The sequence below is a fragment of the Myotis davidii genome, unplaced genomic scaffold (genome assembly GCF_000327345.1).
Source record: "Myotis davidii unplaced genomic scaffold, ASM32734v1 scaffold56, whole genome shotgun sequence".
NCBI lineage: Eukaryota > Metazoa > Chordata > Mammalia > Chiroptera > Vespertilionidae > Myotis > Myotis davidii.
The window spans coordinates 510083-529689 of record NW_006287458.1 but is presented as its reverse complement, the minus strand read 5'-3'; the positions used below and the strand labels follow the sequence as shown (position 1 = coordinate 529689).

Below are 19607 nucleotides of genomic sequence, written 5' to 3'. Positions count from 1 at the left end.
ATTAGCCGTCTCAGACACTGTCCATCCTGTTGACTATCAAAACATCCAGTGTGTTTCCCTGACCAGTTTGGCTCAGTGGATGAGCGTCGGCCTGCAGACTGAGGGGTCCCAGGTTCAATTCCGGTCAAGGGCATGTACCTTGGTTGAGGGCACATCCCCAGTGGTGAGTGTGCAGGAGGCATCTGATCGATGTTTCTCTCTCATCGATGTTTCTGACTCTCTATCCCTTTCCCTTCCTCTCTGTAAAAAATCAATAAAATATATACTTTTTAAAGAATCCAGTGTGGCCCTCACCAGTTTGGTCAGTGGTTAGAGCTTTGGGCGCAGATTGAAGGGTTTGATTCTGGTCAAGGGCACAGACCTGGATTGCGGCTTGATCCCAGCCCTGGTCAAGGTGTCTGTGGGAGGCAACCAACAAATGTGTTTCTTTTATATGGATGTTTCTCTCTCTGTGTCCCTTCTCCTTCCTCCATCCCCTCTAAAAACCAATGGAAAAAATATCCTCAGGTGAGATTAACAACAACAACAACAAATACACCCATTGTGTGTCATTCTTCCTATACAAGGAACATACAACATTCCCAAGGGAGTCAACCCCATCCACCTGCTCCCCCCATTTGTCTCAAAGTCCAGCATCTTGGGGTGACGTGCAGTCCTCTCCCTTAAATCCTGATGTGGGCTTTTGTCTGCAACTCTATGCACCTGAAGACAGTTATCACCCCTGAAACCATAGCTGGATCATGACTATTTAAAATCCCAATGGAGGCTTTCTGTTTCTATTCATGGCAAGCTGGGTTATTTGGATCAAACTTCCAGCTTTTTAAAAAACAGCTCCTAATGCTGGGTACTTTTTCAATTTCTTAAATGAGTAAATGACATGAAAATACAGTAAAGAGGTACAAAGACACTGCTAAATGAAAATAGAAACCTAGAGATAGCATGAACATCAATTATACTTTTGTTTTGGAAGCATCTCCCAAGTCAGGAAAATGTGGAATTCTGTTTTGATTATCTGGTGGGGGAAGAAAATCAAACTCCAGGATTCCATAAGGAGGGGAAATTGTAAGAAGACTCTCCTCACATCGTGGAGGCCTCAGAAAGCTACACCTCTTAGGGTGAGAGCAGACAGAAATGAAAGAACCAGCAAGTGCCATAGTAACCGTGGGCAGAGAAGCCTTGAACTTCATCCTATATAATAAAAACCTAATATGCTAAGTGTCCGGTCATCTGTTCAATCAATCAGAGCGTAATATGCTAGTGATATGCTAAGGGTGCTCAATCGCTCACTATGACATGCACTGACCAACAGGGGGCAGACGCTATGACCGGTAGGTTAGCTTGCTGCTGGGGTCCCGCTGATAGGGACTGAGCAATACAGGCCAGACTCGCCCAGGAGCTCTCCAGAGGTCCCTCCCTGGATGGCCTACCTCCCTTGTCTCTCCCCACCCTGATCTTGCACCAGTGGGGTCCCTCAGCCTGGGACCCCTCACAATCTGGGACCCCTCAAGGGATGTCTGAGGGCCAGTTTTGGCCCAATCTCACAGGCCAGGCTGAGGGACCCTACTGGTGCACATATTCGTGCACCGGGCCTCTCATTTAACTTAATCCTCAACCAGCAGAGCTCCCAGGACTCTTCTCACAGAAAGCTGCCTTCTCCAAATTCTACAAATATTATTTCAAATATGATAGGCATTATCCAGGAAAAGATAACTAGACACACAAGAACCCTGACCCTATGCATGAAAATCAGCAGAAACAAAGGACAATATAAGAGATAGTTATTGCAATGATCAGGCACAAACTATAAGGCAATCGGGCTTGTCATGTTTAAGTAAACATTGTAACAGAACAACCATAGGAACATTGCGAAGGATTCTGAGGTGAGAAAAGACTGGGTATGTTAGGAGATCAGAAGTGAGGGCAGGGTGGCCTGTGTGTGTAGCGTCACCTTGGGTTCTCCTGTGTGACTCAGGGCCTCAAATGTGCCCCTTAGATCCGTCCTTCAACCTGGTTCCTTCCTGCTCAAACACCTCCCATGGCTCCCCACTACCCAGGCTATAAAGTCCGTGCTTGGGCTCAGGGAGAGCCCGCGATCAGTGTGGGCCCTGTGGTCGGCTGGAGACACCTGACCGCTCCACCCAGCCTCACCCGCTCCCTGGGTGCCCGCAGGCCCCAGCGCCCGCTGCAGACTCAGTGAGCCTGAAGCAGAGGTGACAGCACAGTTTTTTCCCTGGGAACCTGCAAGGGGAGGTGTGCAGGGTCTGGGTGGCTCCCTGTCCAGACAGCGCAGGGTCACTGCGGGCCTGCGCTCAGCGGCTCCACCCGCAGCCACAGGCCGCCCTCCGCGCGCAGGATGAGCTCGGCCCCCCCAGCCCCCCCCGCCCCCTGGGTGCCCGCAGGCCCCAGCGCCCGCTGCAGACTCAGTGAGCCTGAAGCAGAGGTGACAGCACAGTTTTTTCCCTGGGAACCTGCAAGGGGAGGTGTGCAGGGTCTGGGTGGCTCCCTGTCCAGACAGCGCAGGGTCACTGCGGGCCTGCGCTCAGCGGCTCCACCCGCAGCCACAGGCCGCCCTCCGCGCGCAGGATGAGCTCGGGCTTCCTGCGCGGCTCTGCCTGGTCGCACAGGACGCGGAAGCGCAGCAGCGTGAGCGCCAGGACCACCTTCATCTCGGCCATGGCGAACGTCTGCCCGATGCAGTTCCTGGGGGCCAGAGGGAGAGGGGCTCAGATGGTACCGGACCGCACGTCCGCCTGCAGAGATGGGGGGGTAACCGCGCCCGGGGACCCCAGGCTGGCTGACCACGGCCGCGGAGCCTCACCATCCACAGGCCACCCTCACCCCACCCTCACCCCCGCGTTGGACACCCGCTGGCCTCACCTGGGCCCCACCGAGAAGGGAATAAATGCCAGAGGCGACCTCTTCTGGGGTGTGTCTGGGTCGAAGCGGAAGGGGTTGTATACCTGGGGGCGAGGAGGGGCAGGCTTGCTGGATGGGGTTTCTCAGGACACCCAGGCATCCCCAGAAAAGTATGTGGATAAGGCAGAAGGGGCGGGTCTGATGTCCGGGGTCAGGCTCCCTCCCCATCACCAGGGCCCATGGGAGGAGGGGGGAGGGGCAGCACCTCGGGTTCCGGCCAGACGGACGGGTTGTGATGAACCCCGAAGATGCTGATGATACAGATGTTTCCTATGCGAGGGAGGAGGGGCAGTCAGAACGAGGTCCCCGCTGAGGGACCAGCACCACACACACACCCTCCCCCCCCACCTCACCCCCACCCCTGTCACGGCCAGCACCTTTGGGGATGACCCGGCCATCGGGGAGCAAGACGTCCTGGGTGCAGCAACGGGAGATGACGGTGACCGGGGGGTGCAGGCGCAGGCTCTCCTTGATGCACATGGTCAGGAAGGGCAGCTGGGCCAGGTCGTCCCTAAGGACCCACACGGGTTATCCACCCACAGCAGAACATGACACCCCAGGCTCCTGCCCCCGGAGATCGGAGATCGTCTATCCACCTCACTCCGAGACCAAAATAAATTCCAGGTGAACCAAAAATATAAGCATCAGAAAGTCGAAATGACAAAAGTTGCTAAAGAAAATGTAGGCTGGCTGGGCCGCGTGGCTCAGTGGTTGAACGTAGACCTATGAACCAGGAGGTCACAGTTCGATTCCCCGCCAAAGGCACATGCCGGGGTTGCGGGCTCCATCCCCAGTGTGGGGTGTGCAGGAGGCAGCTGATCAATGATGCTTTCTCATCACTGATGTTTCTCTCTCTCTCTCCCTCTCCCTTCCTCTCTCTTAAGTCAATAAAATATATATATATTTTTAAAAGAATAATAATTTAAAAAGTAGGCTGGTATTTTTAGAACCATTTCTGAGCAAAACACAACACTCACGTGGTATTCTTAAAAGTACATTTGCCTAAAAAGCTTTTTAAATTATATCATTACCTTAGAGCAAAAACATATCTCTCTATGATGGACTTGGAAGGCTATTTGAATAACTAAGATCCACTCCACACTCTAAGGTTGGATGACGTACTATGAAAGTGTCAATTCCATCTAAATGAATCAATATATTTAATGCAATCCGATAAAAATCTACTTGTGGTTTTTTGGGAACTTGGTTGTTATCCAATTTGAAAGAATTAAAGTTCATTAAGAGCTAGGTCAATTTAAAAATAAAAGATCCAAGAAAGAGAATTCAGTCTACCAGATATTAAAATCCATCACAAAAATGCAGTAATTAAAAAACAAAACACCAGTGTGGTATTGTTGCAAGAACAGGAAACGCCCATGGGACAGAATAGAGAGAGCTCAGAGACTGCAAATCCATAAGTGAAATGTTAGCACCTGGTAAAGGAGAACTCAAAACTCCCTGGGCGATAGACGGAAAGTTTGATAGAAGGTGCTCAGACAATCGACGATGTGGAAATGAAACGAACCAGATCCTCATCTACTCCCTATACAAGGTGATGAGCATGTTAACTAACCTTATTGTACTCATTGTGCAATCCTATATCATAAAAGCCTACATGCTAAGTGTCTGGTCGACCAGCCAGCCATTCAACCAATCGAAGAGTAATATGCTAATGATATGCTAAGGCTGCTCAACCACTCGCTATGACGTGCACGGACCACCAGGGGGCAGATGCTCTGCCCTAGCTTGCTGCTGGGGTCCAGCGAATCGGGACTGAGCCAGACAGGCCGAACACACTCTGGAGCCCTCCCGCAGTCCCTCCCCAGCTGGCCAACCTCCCGCATCCCTCCCCAGCCCTATTCATGCACCGGTGGAGTCCCTTGGCCTGGCCTGCAACCTCTAACAATCCGGGACCCCTTGGGAGATGTCGGAGAGCTGGTTTCGGCCCGATCCCACAGGCCAGGCCGAGGGACCCCACTGGTGCACAAAATTGTATACTGGGCCTCTAGTATACACATAAATCATCACATTATACACCTTGAACTTACTAGTACACAGTGTTATATGTCCATTATATCTCCATAAAGATGGGAGAAAAAAGATGAAGGCTTCTATTCACTGTAAACTACTTTGTACTATTTGAATTTCACCAAGTACATAATCTTTTGAAGTTGGGAGAAAAACACTTCTCCCTCTCACAGGACTGCTGTGTTGAGCAAAGCCTTGAAGTTGAGGATACTGCCTCAAAAATGTTTATCCCGTCTAATATCTCCTTTCCATCCTTCAGCTCTTGGCCTAGAATCTGACCCCGGACCCCCAGGGCCCAGCTCATCCCCTCCAGTATGCCCCTGTAGTTGCAGAGAGATATTTCTAAGGCCCGCATCTGACCTGTCCCTCCACTGCTCAAACATCTCCCATGGTTCCCCATTGCCCTCTGTTAGTCATGGCTCTCCCTTCAAGAAAGAGTCTACTTTACAGCTGCAAGGAGAACAGCTAGCTGACAGCCTCAAGCTATAGGGTCTCTAGGCCCTGCTGCAGCATTCACACCAAGGCCACACGTACTTGGGCAGCCCCTAGCCAATGGCTGAGCAGGTGGCTACTGCTGCCTGACCAATGTGAGACTCTAATGGCAGTATCCCTGCCCACTTTTACCTTTTATCCAATACTAGAGGCCCAATGCATGAAGATTTGTGTAAGAATGGGCCTTCCTTCCCCTAGCTGCCAGCACCACCTTTACTCCAGCCTGGAGCCGCCTTTCCACCTTCCCACGCTGCCCAGTGGCCTGGAGCAGCTGGGGCGGGGTGGAACACCTGCATCGTTGTCATGGCGACGACACAAGCGTCCTGCCCCGCCCCCGGCTGCTCAGGGCCTGTGTATGCAAATTAACCCGCCATCTTTGTTGGGTTAGTTTGCATACTCACTCCTGATTGGCTGGTGGGCATCGTGCAGGTGTGGTCAATTTGCATCTTTCTCTTTTTTTCTCCTGCACACCCCCCACTGGGGATGTGCCCACAACCAAGGCACATGCTCCTGACCAGAATCGAACCCAGGACCCTTCAGTCCACAGGCCGACGCTCTATCCACTGAGCCAAACTGGCTAGGGCATCTTTCTCTTTTATTAGTTTAGATTGACTTCCCAAAGAATTGAAGTAACACCCTTGGACACCCTTAACATAGTTTCCAAAGCACTCCAAGGGGGCTTCCATCTATGCCAGGTCACTCCTGCATGCTTCTGACCTGGCCTTTGCACAAGCTGTCCCCCTGGCCAGGAGCCCTATTCATTCAAGGTGGTGAATTCATCTTTGTTGTTGCACAACTCAGTTTCACCTCCTTTTCTTCCAGCCTCAGCCTTGCCCGGGTAGGACTCAGATGGGACTAGACACTGAGTTGGGGAAGGACAGGCAGTGTGGACCTGTTTACTGAATGAAAACATGGGTGATTTTTACCCCTAAAGATTTCTTGGGAATCCCTGGGATAGACGACTAGGTGCTCAAGAAAAGAGCAAAAATTAAGGGGAGTTGAGGTCTTGCAACTTCAGGCAGAAATGCAAGGGAAGGGAGGAGAAGTTCATTTACTGATCACCTGCTGGGTGGCATCTGTTTTACACACTGTTGCAATTCTCCAAGCAGCTCTGCGGGGGCGACATTCACACACACACACACACACACACACACACACACACACACACTACAGAGGCGGGACCACACACACACACACACACACACACACTACAGAGGCGGGAAAGTAGCGTTCAGAAAAAGAAACTGATTTTATTAAAGTCACAAAGCAAGTTAGTGGGGCAAAAAATGTGGACACTCAGATCTTTCTGTCCCCAAAGCCTGTAACCTTTGTCCTGCTATCCAGGCTGGGTACCAGACCCTGCCTCTGGACTCTGCTTCCATTCCCACTAAATGGGAGGACGCAATGACAGAATCAACCAAAAGATCTTCCCTCTTCCCCACTTTGGGGGCAGAGCCAATGAGAGGGGCTCAGGAAGAAGCCAGGAGGACCTGCACTCACCATTCCATCTCTTGAGGCTCTCGGTCCCCCAGGAGTTGTTGCACCTCCTGCCGGCAGCGCTCCTGGTATTCCGGGTGCCTTGCGAGGTTGTACAGGACCCAGGAGAGGCCGCTGGCCGTGGTGTCATGGCCTGGGAGGCAGTCAGACAGGCTTGGGTCTTTGGGCTACTGCAGCACCAGAAGGTGGGCCGTGCCCTCCTATTAAGGTCCTCAGGGAGGCGGGGGAGGATCGGGCAGGATGGGGTGCACTAGGGCCCACCTGCCAAGTCCCTGGGATGGAGAGGCCCCACCCCCTCTGGAATCCCACGCTAGGACCCTTACCCTCAAACATGAAGGTATCAGCCTCAGCTCGGATGTCCTCATCTGACAGTCCCTTCCCATTTTCATCCTTGAGAAAGGGCAAGATGCCTCAAATCACACCGGCTCTGAGGATGTGTGTCTGACCTGAAATAGTCCCTGAAGCTCCATCATCTACACAGGATCCTTCCCTCTTCATCTCCAGAGCACACCCCATGCGTTTCCTCTCTGGTCTCCTGCCTCCTGTTTACTCCTTCCAGACAGCTTTCTACAGTAATGTTTACAGCTTATCTCTATCTCATTCCTCCCTCCCTCAAGCACCCTCTATGGCTCCCCAGGGCCCTCTGCTTCAAGTCCAGGTTCTTCCATCTGACATTTGAAATCAGTGTCCATTCTACCTCATCAATTCAGATCCCAGAGAAGCCCACCTTGGCCAGCAGGAGCACATCAATGAAGTCCAAGGTTTTGGTCTTAGCCTTGGCTTTGAGAAAGGCATGAGAACCCTGACTAACGAGGATGCGCCGCCGCTCCTGGATGACGGCGTCTGTGAACTTGTGCACCAGTTCACAAGCCCTGCGGAAGCGCCACCCATCGGGGGTGAGGTAGTACAGGAAATCCAGGTGCAAGAATATCTGCTGGGCCCGCTTTGTCACCAGGGCACTGAGCTCCAGGATGGCAGCGATATATTCGCTGGGATACCTGCAGGACCAGGACAGACAAACCAGCTCCTTAACACACATGAGACCCCGGGAGGCCCTCCCAGCCAGACCCCAACACCACATTCAATCTAGAAAAGGATGCCCCCCAAACAGGCTTCTATCTCTATGAGCTGCCTCATGTCCTAGACCCCAAGACAAAGCTTAGGAATCATGCTCATCTCCTGTCTTCCTGTGCAATATCTGGCCCTGCCCATTCTGGTTTCTCCCAAACATGCCCCATTTTCTCCACCAAGCTCAGTTCTCCTGTTCATGGTCTCCTTGCATCCTGTGTCTACAGAACAGTCCATCAGCTCTAGACTCAGATGTCTAAGCTCAGTTTTGACCACAACGCTCACCTGTTCAAACACCTCCCATGGCTCCCTGGATATCTCAGGATAAAGTTCTATCTATTTGCCTCGCTTTTGAATCTCATTAAGATCCAGCCCCTGCCACGCTCTCCAACCTCATTTCCAAGATGTCTCCTCACTGCTTCACACACTCCTGGCCTTTAGCAAACGGTTCTACCTACCTGAAGGGATTGCTCTTTTTCTTTCCCCAACCTTATCCTTCAATGTCCAGCCCTGACCCACCTCCTCCAGGAAGGCCCTTAGGATTGCCCTGGTCAGTACCCACTCCATCTACTCCCTTGGGCCCATGGATCATGCTCCCAGGCTCTGGGAAGAGACTCACTCCTGGCACTTGCTGTCAAAACTGAAGACACATTTCTGCAGACTGTCCAGGGTCATGAGGCTGATATGCTCAAACATGTCCAGACGGGTGCTGCCCTCTGAGGCCAGGCGCTTCCACTTGGCCTGGACAGAGAAGGGCATAGAGCTGGGGCTTCCCTGAGCCCTTCCCCCACCCAACCACCTGGATGGAGTCCCCGGACCCTGCTTCTTGGTCCTCTGCCCCAGGCACCCATCCCCAGAGAGGACCAGGCTTGAGTAGGAGTGACCCCATGGCTGGGAGTCAAGATACTTGGGTTCAAGATCATTGTCCTTTTCTAGGCTCCACCTGTCAAATCTTCAGTCAACTTAAGATAACCTGTTTTTGTGTCAGACAAACCAGCTTAAAATTCTTTTTTTTTAATATATGTTTTTTACTGATTTCACAGAGGAAGGGAGAGGGGGAGAGAGATAGAAACATCAATGAAGAGAGAGAATTATTGATCAGCTGCCTCCTGCACGCCCCACACTGGGGATCAAGCCCACTCCCAGGCATGTGCCCTGACCAGGGATGGAACCAGGACCTCCTGGTTCATAGGTCGATGCTCAACCACTGAGCCTGATCGGGCTAGCTTAAAATTCTCGATCCACCACTCATAGCTCACTTACTAGCTTTGTGAATTTGGGCAACTCCCTAATCTCTCTGACCTTCTGTTTTATCACCTGTAAAGTGGTCATAATGATCATCTCTACCTTGTATGGTTGCTAAAAATTAAATTGGCTCGTCATTTTTGGTATTCAGTAAGTGTGAAGTAACTGTTAGCTATCACTTTCATCTTCATCATTATCATAGTGGTAATGACTACCAAAATGACTACTCCCATTTGATAATGACCATCATTATCAAATGGTCAAATGGGAAATGACTGCAAAAAAAGTTTCCAGAGCAGCCTTGAACAGACTGTCAAACTCCAGCGGGAAGGCCGGGGAGGGTTGGGGGGTAGGAGGGGAGGGTAAGAGATCAACCGAAGGACTTGCATGCATGCATATAAGCATAACCAATGGACATAAGACACTAGGGGGTAGGGGAGGCCAGGGGATTGTCAAGGGCAGGGGGGAAAAAAAGGAGACATATGTAATACTCTTTGTAATACTTTAAGCAATAAAACAATTTTTTTAAAAAAGTTTCCATTTCTTTGCCCGTCCCTACATCCTCATCCTTTGCAATGAGACACTGCAGTGCTTCCATGAGGAGGGAGCACCTCTTGAATCTGAGCTGGATTTGGGACTTGCTTCAGCCAAGAGAAGACGATGGAAATGATGGTGTGCTGATTCTGAAACTAGGCTTCAAGAAGCACTACCTGTTTCTGCTTGTTCTCTTGGAATGTAGTCTCCACCGTGCAAGCGAGCTGGCCTACTAGAAAATGAAAGGCAAGTGCCATCCTAGACCAGCCAACAGCAAGTTAAGCCCCAAACATGTGACAGGGCGGAGACTGGGTCAGCAGAGCTGTCTACTGAACCCAGCCATGACCACAGACAGTGCGTGACTTCAGCCGGAACAAGAAGAACAACTCAACTGACCCAGCATCTCATGAGCAATAACAAATATTTTTTTTCAAATCCATGAGTTTTAAGGTGGTGTGGTGTGCAAAAAAAGCTACTGTTCAATCTTTATCATTGCCTTCTTGAACATAGAGGGCTTCAGTGAGCAGACTGGACACTAAAGCCTTTCTGAGCGCTAGCGCCATCCTCTTGACCACCACTAAAAAGGGGTTGTTATCGCGAGTGTACAAATGAGGAAACTGAGGCATAGAGAGGAAATGCAATGGCCCCTGGCCATCCAGTAGGGCAGGACTCCAGACCCCATATGCCTGAGGCCACTCCTCCTTTCCCAAGGCTCCAGCTGGGTCCCTGGGTTTAAGGAACTCACGTGCATGATGTCTGCGCTCTTGTTGAAAATCTTCATGTAGGGCTTCAAGATTTCAAAGTGGAAGGCGGGAGTCAGCAGGCGGCGGTGGTGGCTCCACTTGTCACCGGCACTCAGCAGAAGCCCATCCCCTAGGAGAGGCAGCCACGGGAGTGGGCAAGGTAGGACCTTCTCCTGGTCCCCCAAGGGGTGTCCCCAACCTGCTTCTCCCTCAGTGACTCACCCAGCCAGGGCTTCATGAAGCTGTAGAAGACCATGTCCTTGGGGGCGACGGCAGCTGACATGAATGAGGACCATTAGGGGCAATGGAGGGGGGAGGAGAGGGACTTTGAGTAAGGGGAGGAGGCTAAGAACCAGGGGTCTGCATTCCCCCTCCAAACCCATCATGGCAGAAATGGGACAAGGGCAGAGGAAATGGGGAGGAGGAGGGAGCCACGGGAGGACCAGACCAGGCGGCAACACAGAGCAGAGCAAAGGCAGAGCCCAAAGACACCGTCCTACATGCTTAGATTCACCCCAACATGGCACCACGTGCTTCAACACACCTTGACATGGATCCTACATGATGCAACATGTTCTACACACCTGAGCACAGTCCAGCACTCTGTAAAATGCCTTTACAGGGACCTAGGACACCCTGTCTGCCCCAGCACTCTCTGACATCTCTTAGAACATCTGATATGGCTCAAACATGTCTTAACATATCCTGACATGACTCCAACATGGATGTCATGCCATGCCATAATACAGCATGCTCTGACATGGATCCAAAGACAATCTGACATGACCTCAGTATGTCCCGCAAACAGGCCCCAGTTAGGACTTAAATATGGTCCCATTAATGTTTCAGATATGACACAGGTATGACCCAGACTTTCTCAGTATTCTCCTCTACCTTATACTCAGCATTAAGTGCTTAAGTCAGGGGCTCCTCTGTCCTTAAAGGGAATAGAGGATGCTGCCCCTCCCAGATACTGAGCTCCACTCACCATGAAGAACTGCCACTACTCCCTCTAGACCAGGCCCCCAGGACCAACCAGACACAGGTCACCAACCTGGGGTCTGGTGGATCTTCCCCCACAATAGTCTGGCCATTGGTCTTCCCATCCCAAATCATCTTCTAGCTTAGGGTTCCTCTAATCAGAGGCAGCGAGGGCAGCTGAAAACACACAGGGCTAAGAGGAAAGCTTCGGCATGCTCTGTGGTCTTGAGAAGTCACTATGCCTCTCTGAGCCAGATTCCTCACCCAGGAAATGCCCACCTACCAAGGTTGCTGGTGGATGGACATCTGGTGTCTGCCTGTCCAGTGTCCATCCCCTTCTCCTGAAACCAGGACCCCATCCCTCCTCCACTCTCAATCCAAGTAATTAGGAGGGTGGCCATTCCAACCCACCCTCTTCTCCAGAGCTAAGCATATGACTCTGAGCCTTAGCAATCAAGTCACAGTGATTAGATGAGGGCTTGGTCCCTGGAACCCAAGCCAGGCCAGTTTAGAGAATCCTGCAATCTTTCCTGGGAACGAGCTCACTTTTCCAGGGCAGCTGAGCTCTGGCACTGAAGAACACAGACCTATGAGACGAAGACAGATTTCCAATGGCATTGTTTGAAGACCTGGATCCAGACTGAAGACAACTCTAGCTGAGCTTTCCAGTCAATAGCTCCCCTTTCTTCACTCACACCTACAAGGTTGAGTTTCTGCCACTCAAAACCAAGAGAGACTTTGTCAACTACAGAGAACCAGGGACCTTCCCAGAGTTACCCAACAGGTTAGTGTCACAGTCATGGACTCTGCCAACATTGCCCATTCTCCTGCTCAACCTGGTCTGTCCAGGGGTGGGAAGGGCTGGGAGCAGAGGCAAGGGAGAGGCTAGGGTTAGGGGCTCCTGGGCAAGGTACCTGGGGCCTGGAGCACGGGGGCAACAAACTTAGGGTGAACGAGCCGCAGGACGGGGTAGAGCGGCCCAACCCACCAGAGATGGACATCACGGAAGCAGTGGCCCAGTTCCTCTATCATCCGCAAGCCCTCCTCATTGCTCTTCACCTGGGAATGGATGGGGATGAGGCAAGGCCTGACCGGGGGCCTCAGATGCAACAGCTGCCCACTGTACCCTCTACTCACCATACCCTACTCACCCCTTAACTCCTGCCTGAATTATTGGTCTGCACCCATCTCCACCTCACTAAGCCAGCTTCTCTTCAGGTCTTTTGTGTGTCTAGCTACCTATATGTCTCTCCTTGTCCCCTCATTCTCTTTATCTCTCTGTTTCTTTAGGAGATAAATAAGTAGATAGATATATGAGACAAATAGATGATGATGATAGATAGATAGATAGATAGATAGATAGATAGATAGATAGATAGATAGATAGATGATGGAAAGGAATAGCCCACTCAAAGGCCTGGAGATGAGAGAGCCAGCACCTGGCTATGAGCAGCAAGAAGTTCCATGCAGCTAAAGTGAAATGGGTGGGAGGCAGAGAAAAAGTGGAAAGGAGAGCAGATCAAAGCAGGTCATCAAGAGATCATGAGTGGGTAGAGGCAGGGGATTGATTCTGAGGGCACTGGGGGGCCATGCAGGATATGAAAATGAGGAGAAGCAGATGGGGAATTGGAGAGATGGACAGAGAAATAAGAGCAAAGAAACAGAGAAAGATGTTCTAGCCAGTTTGACTCAGTGGATAGAGCATCAGCCTGCGAACTGAAGGGTCCCAAGTTCAATTCTGGTCAAGGGCACATGCCCACGCTGCGCGCTCGGTCCCCAGTGGGGGGCGTGCAGGAGGCAGCTGATCAGTGATTCTCTCTCATCATTGATGCTTCTATCTCTCTTTCCCCCTCCGCTCCTCTCTGAAATCAATAATATATATTTTTTAAAAAAAAGAAACAGAGAAAGAGTGAGGAAGAGACAGAGAGAAGAACACATAGAGATACAGGTAAACAGAGGGAGTAAACAAAGTAAGTACATACACAGATGCACATATATCTATCTTCTGTTTGTATGTATGTATGCATGTATTTATGTATGTATTTATCTATCTATATCCACCCAACCATCTATCTACCCATCATCTATCATCTATCTCTATATATCTATCAATCTGTATCTATATATAATCTATATATCAATCAATTTATCCATCATCTATCATCTTTCTATCTAAAATCTATCTATATATTCATCTATCTATTCATCCATCTGCCATTTATCCATCCATCTTCTAGTCACCTATATATCTATCTATCCATCCATGCATCATCTAGTCATCTATCCATCCACCATCTTTTGTCTATTTATTATCTATCTATATTTATCTATCCACCCATCATCTCTCATAGTATGTCCTGTTTATCTATCTCTCCTAAAGCTATGGACACGCCCATTAATTGTACCATTTACAAATGAGAAACTGAAGCCATGTCCCCAAAAGGGAAAGGAGGGTGGATCACCTCCTGGTGAGGTGTCCTCCCCAGTCCCTCCGAATGGAATGCCCCATCAGAGCTGACAAATTCCCCGGTGCTCCAGGCAGGTGAGATGAGTTGTTTTCACGGTGTGACCTGTCCCTGCTCGCCAAGGACTCGATAAGATCGCTCCAGAGAGGAAGAGCGACTCCACTCACCAGTTGAGAGGCTGGAAGAGGGAAGTGTGCCCAAGGCCATCCTCCACATCCAAGCCCGTGGAGGGGGAGTCAGAACTGCCCCCGGGGCCCGCTAAGATCATTCTAAGACCCAGAATCTCAACCAACCTTCATGATGAGCTTGGGACCTTCTGTTCTGTGATGAGCTTAGGACATCCTGTTCTGTGATAAGCTGGGGGTTTGGGGAGAGAAGAGGAGTTGGACACTCATCCCTTTGGCCTTGGATAACCAAGAAAGGTGATTGCAAGTTCATCCAGGCCTAGAACATGGCCTCCGCCATGACATCATCAAATATTTATGAAGTGCCTACTGTATTGTATATCAGTTTCTGGCATGGGCACTACAGATATTGTGACTACCCCCAGTGACACTGTCTAATGGGAGAGATGAATAAGGAACAAATAATTGGACAATTAACTGTCTAAGGGTGAGCAAGGCCTAGTCAGAAGTCAAGGTCTGGGGGTCAAGGACGGTTTCTAGAAGGAAGTTACATTTGAGCTGAAAATGGGAGGAATCAACCAGGCAAAATAAGTGCTTCCAGTCAAAAGAGCAGTATGAGCAAAGGCCCTGGAATGGCTTGGCTCATTGAGGAGCTAAAGCAGGAGCTGAGCGTCCTGAGTGTGGGTGGGGCTGGCGAGGGCAGGCAACATTTATTCTTTATCTTCAGAGGGATAGGCAGTCATCAGTTTTTAGCCAAGAAGAGGCATGACCTAAACTCAATTTCAGAAAAATCTCTTCAAGGTTAAAGACAGAGAGGATGACAGTAAACAAAAGCCAAATGAGGAGACTAGAGAGGGAGCTGGGTGAGGCTTCCAGAGAAAGATGATGGTGGGTGGAGCCAGGGGTGTGGCGGGATGATTCAGGGGACAGACTGAGGAAAGGTGGTGGAGGCACCACAGCCAGATGTGATGAAGGACCAGACGTGTAGGTGAGAGAAGAGAGGGGCCAAGGGACCCTAAAGTATGGGGTGTGGATAACTGAATGATGAACTAGACCCAGGGTGGGGATGAGGACTGGGGATGGAGCCGTGATTTCAGATTCCAACTCGGAGACGTGAGGTATTTATGAGACATCCCCACCATATGAGGAAGGGGAGGAAGGGGCTGGACATAGAGCCTCAGACTCAGGAGAAATGTGAACTTGGGATTCACTTATGCAGGGGACTGAAGGTCTCCTCAAGATTAGAAGCCCTTGGTAAGGAGGTGACCTTGGGAGAGAGAGGAGGGGTTAGGACTCAGGGTGAATCCCTACGTGGAAAGGTAGGACGAAGGAGGAGCCGGGCTGGAGAGAGAGGAGCCACATGGAGGTGACGACGAGGGCAGGGACTTGTCCTAGAATCAAGAGAAAAGGGAGCTTGCAAGATGACAGAGCAGTCAGCAAGGTCAGGGTTGCTTGGAGGTGAATGAGATGGGATTCAGGGGCCTGAGTTCACATTCATCTCAGAGGAGCCTGGTAAGAGTGGAGCAGACTAGAGCAGGTGAGGATCGAGTGGGGAGATGGAGGAAAGGAGGGAAGACAAGTCTTTGTCCATGAGGAGACAGAAGAGCACGCAGTCGGGAGGTTTTGTGCAGGTTGGATTGCACTGGAGGCGAGTGGGGATTTAGCTGACACCCTTTCGTCCGGTGTCATGACCTCCTCTAGCATTGTCGTGGAGACAGATTGGAGGATGTGGTGATTGAGCTCAAACAGGCAGAAGCTGTCCAAGGAGTCATGATGGAAACTTCAGTTGGCGAGAGACTGTAGCCCATGTGCAAAGGATGGAACCAAAGCTAAATGTGTCCAAGGAAGTGGGGTCAGAAGGAAGCTGTTGGACTGAGACATGGAAGGGACTAGACATCCCGGAGGCCTCAAAGATGGAGAAGAAGAAAGAAGCTGGGAGGAAGAGGGGGTTCTGGCCAGAGGATGCAACACTCAGATCAGTGGCTCTGGAGGCAGCGCCTTTCCAGCTGACGACAAAGTCCAAAGTGTGACTGTGGCAATAGGGGGTGGACGCAGCATGGACAGAGGGCCTCCTGGGAGAAGGCTAGGAATGGGGAAGGGGCCAGCAGCCCCGTCCCAGGAAGTCGACCATAAGGGCAAAGGCCGGAGGGATCCCCTCTGAAAGGTGAAGTGGTCAACTTTGATCTAAGTTGGGCAACGGGGCCCATTGATACACCTGGGGAGTGGGAGGCAAGATAAGAAAATTGCCTGAGGAAGGGAGGAGGAGAGACTGCCCACACCTCTTCTCACGCCCAGCCGTGCCCTGGGGGGAGGTGGGGAGGGAGGAGATGGCAGAGGTCATAGTTACTTCCTTTGGGGAAGCAGAGGTCATGAGAGGAGCAGACACTGGCCTGAGGCCAACAGAGATGAGCCGGGCAGTGCGCGGACCTTGAGGAGGCCTCGGGTCCAGCATCGGAGACAGTGGGCACCAGGAGACCCGGCTCTGTGCAGTCCACCCTGAGAAACCCTCAGAGGAGCACGGATGGGGACAGACAAGCAGAAGGGGGCTGGGGGTGAGGAAGGGTAAGAAAAAGAGAGCTTTGGGGACATGGAGTGCACAGAAGAGAGGAACGAGCCTGGGGGGGACGTGAGGAAAGAGGCTCCCTCACTGCTCTGCTGTTCTCGACCCCAGCCCAACCTCTGAGCCCCATCCCCAACCCTTCGGGGAGACCATCTGAAACGGTAGAATAAAATGTTCCCAGAAATTTCTCCGTGGGGCAAGCCCTACCAGAACTCCGGCCGTTATCAATAGGTAATTATAAAACAACGGTCCGGGAGCTTCCCTGGCTTCTTTGAAGTTTCTTTTTCAGATCTAAAGCCAAGCTGCCAGCCACAGGGACAAACTCCATCCCCGGTTGGAAAATCCCTTCCTACATCCCATAATAAGTGCTGCACAATCCCAGAATGCTTCGCTTCACGGACGTATACCTGGATATCAGTGTTTCAGAAAGGAAAAGCCTGCTAACCTCCTCCCTGATTGGTCGACCCAGAAATGTCTGTGTTCTCAAGCCCTGAAGCCCCTGAGCCCCACATTTGGGGTGCAGAACCTGGCCTTATCTCTGTGCTCTCTTCCTCCCCAGTAAATCTACCTTTGCTTTTATCAGTGTCCTTGGTCTAAATTCTTTAAATATCTGAAGACAAGAACCCAAACTCGTAGGTAACACATCTACCCTGATGCCCCAGACTTGTCCTGATGCCCACACTCACCAAGCCCAGGTGACCCCAAAACCAGTTCCGCTTTGGGGGCTGCGGGAAACATCGGAGGCGAAGAGAGTTGTCGTACATAGTATAGATCTTTGCCAGGACGCGGGCCAGGAACCAGGAGGCTCCCAGCAGCAGCAGGAGTAGCCATGGGGAGGCTGCCAGCGGCCCCAGTCCCAGCCAGGACAGGCTCAGCTGCAGCATCCTGCAGGGCAGGCAGAGGGTGAGCTCCTGGGGCCTAGGACGGGGCCAGTAAGGGGGAGCTCAGAGGCAGAGGCCAGCTTACAGAGGAAGAGGGCCAAGGGCGTAAGGGATATGGGCAGGTGACAGGACATGGGGGCTCCGGCGGGAAGGGAGGCCCAGGGAAATTCAGAGGGAGAGGGAGAGAGAGGCAGAAAGGGAGAGAGAGGCAGAAAGAGAGAGAGACAGAGAGGGAGAGAGACGAGGAGGGCAGGAGGCAGAGAGAAGGGGAAGGGAGAAAGAGAAAGAGGAATGAAGAAACGCCCCCGACAAGAATCAGCCTGCAGAAGGTTGCCAGGGGCGGCTCCAATTACAAGGAAACCACCGTCCTGGGCCAGCTTGCTCCCAGGAGCGCCCCTGTCAGCCTAGCCTCGTACCTTCTGCCTGGAGCACTTAGTCCGACGAGATCTCCTCACCCTCCTTCTGGGAGGACAAAGTCCCTGGCCGACCTCTGAACTCCGGGAGGCTGGGCTTGGCAGAGTCAGCCAATGCCTGCGTGCCTAGCTGTTTCCTCCCTGATGGCAGTCACCCAAAACTTAAAGCCAGAGCCAGCTGGGTCCAGAGAGAAACCAGCTCAATGTGACAGAGTGTGAGCGCTGGAACCTCAGGACTCGGCACCTCCAAGTGGGGTCAGGGGACAGGTGTGGGTGACTCTCGGCCCTCCAAGTTTGCTTCCTCTTCTACCTTTCCAAGTCTAGGGCTCAGCAGGTAAAACTTGAACTTGATTGTTTAGTTGCCAGGTGAGCCTTGGCCTAAACGTCTCCCTGGCTCCTCCAGGGCACGCAGCCCTACCTCCAAGCAGCCCAGGGCCTGAGCTGACACCTGCCTGCTGGGAAGAGGAACAAAGAACCCAGCCTGGCTGGGGCCTCGCCCATCAGATTCAGGGGTGGATCGGGGTGGAAGGGCCCTTTGGAAAGAGGGCGCCTGGAGGTGAGGGGGTAGGTCTGTGGGGCCATGAGAAGAGGGTCCAGACAGGAGAGGGCAGAGCTGGGAGACCCTCAGTGACTACTGTCTTGCTCTCGCTATCGCTCGGACTGCAAGCTGTGCTGGCTCCTTTGGGGCTTAGCCTTCCCGTGGGGTGAGAGCCGGAGAGGGGTCACAGCTTGTCCAGCTCCTTCCCAAATTTCCCTGGGAAGGGGTCTCAGCCCCTAGGAGGTGTCCCCATGGCCAGGCTCCAAAATGAGGGTGAATTTGAAGGATGCAGCTGAGTGAAAAGTTTGGGACAGACTTTCCTCCTGCAACTGATAGAATGTTGGGGGAACACACACACACACCTCATACCTTCCAGTCCTACATGATCCAGCTCCAGATGCCTGTTCCGGAGCCTGCAGCAGGTGAGGCACACTGCCCTAGATCCCCCCGCCCCCTCCTCCTCCTCCTCCTCCTCCACTGGGTGGGTCCGCCTGCTGACAGGCCCATCCGGAGAAGAGTGAAGGGCAGGGCCAGGGTGGATGAGAGGCAGCAGGGCTGGCCTGACAGGTCTGGGGAGCAGCAGGAGAAGAAGAAACAAAGGTCTAGAGAGGTGTGGTAACGTGTACCAGCCACACAACAAAGCTGTTCGGCATGACAGCTTGGGAGAAAGAGAATCCTGGCACATAGTAGGTTCCATTAACTCTGTAGGGAAGAATAGGACGGAGCAGCCATGAGCTCTAAGAACTCAGAAGGCAGTCCGCAGCCCCGCAGCCTGGATATCACCTGCAGCATCTTGGAAAAGCAGAATCTCAGACCCACCAAGGTGCTGACTGCGAACGTTTTGCCATTGTCCCCAGGAAAGGGAGTTTACTTCCCTTCTCCTTGAGTCGGGACTGGCCTGGGTTGCTTAACCAATAGTTTGTGGTGCAGGCGGTGTCATGCCAGGGATGGCCTTGAAGACAGCTGGCAGCTTACACCTATATTTGCTCACAGGACACATTTAATGCCATACAGAGAGATGACTGGCAGACGATGTAGATCAGTAACAGATGATGGAGATAGATAATAGATAGATGATGGGTGCATAATGAATAGATGGGTACGTAGATGATTGGTAGACA

General features: G+C 51.8%; 1 protein-coding gene across 2 annotated transcripts; it reads right to left on the bottom strand.

The window, feature by feature from the left end:
- Positions 1-2435: 2435 nt before the first annotated feature.
- LOC102765771 (cytochrome P450 4F6) lies at positions 2436-18033 on the bottom strand. 2 transcript variants are annotated; one of them, XM_006759230.2, is made up of 13 exons: positions 17952-18033; positions 17341-17539; positions 12419-12563; positions 10746-10799; positions 10526-10653; positions 8621-8742; positions 7661-7931; positions 7257-7323; positions 6937-7066; positions 3294-3427; positions 3122-3186; positions 2878-2960; positions 2436-2700 (listed from the first exon to the last, which is right to left on the bottom strand). In XM_006759230.2, exons 2-13 carry the CDS (start codon positions 17536-17538, stop codon positions 2523-2525), a joined length of 1575 nt encoding a protein of 524 aa, XP_006759293.1. In that variant the 5' UTR covers position 17539; positions 17952-18033; the 3' UTR covers positions 2436-2522. The 2 variants fall into 2 exon arrangements, with proteins under 2 accessions (XP_006759293.1, XP_006759294.1); XM_006759231.2 differs by having other exon boundaries at positions 17341-17572; positions 17952-18031.
- Positions 18034-19607: the final 1574 nt, after the last annotated feature.

Coding starts and splice junctions, on each gene's coding strand:
- LOC102765771 (XM_006759230.2), bottom strand. CDS start 17,538: ATGCTGCAGCTGAGCCTGTCCTGGCTGGGACTGGGGCCGCTGGCAGCC. Junction 10,800..12,418: donor CCCCGTGCTCCAGGCCCCAG/GTACCTTGCCCA, acceptor CATTCATGTCAG/CTGCCGTCGCCCCCAAGGAC. Junction 7,932..8,620: donor TTTGACAGCAAGTGCCAGGA/GTGAGTCTCTTC, acceptor CTGGTCCTGCAG/GTATCCCAGCGAATATATCG.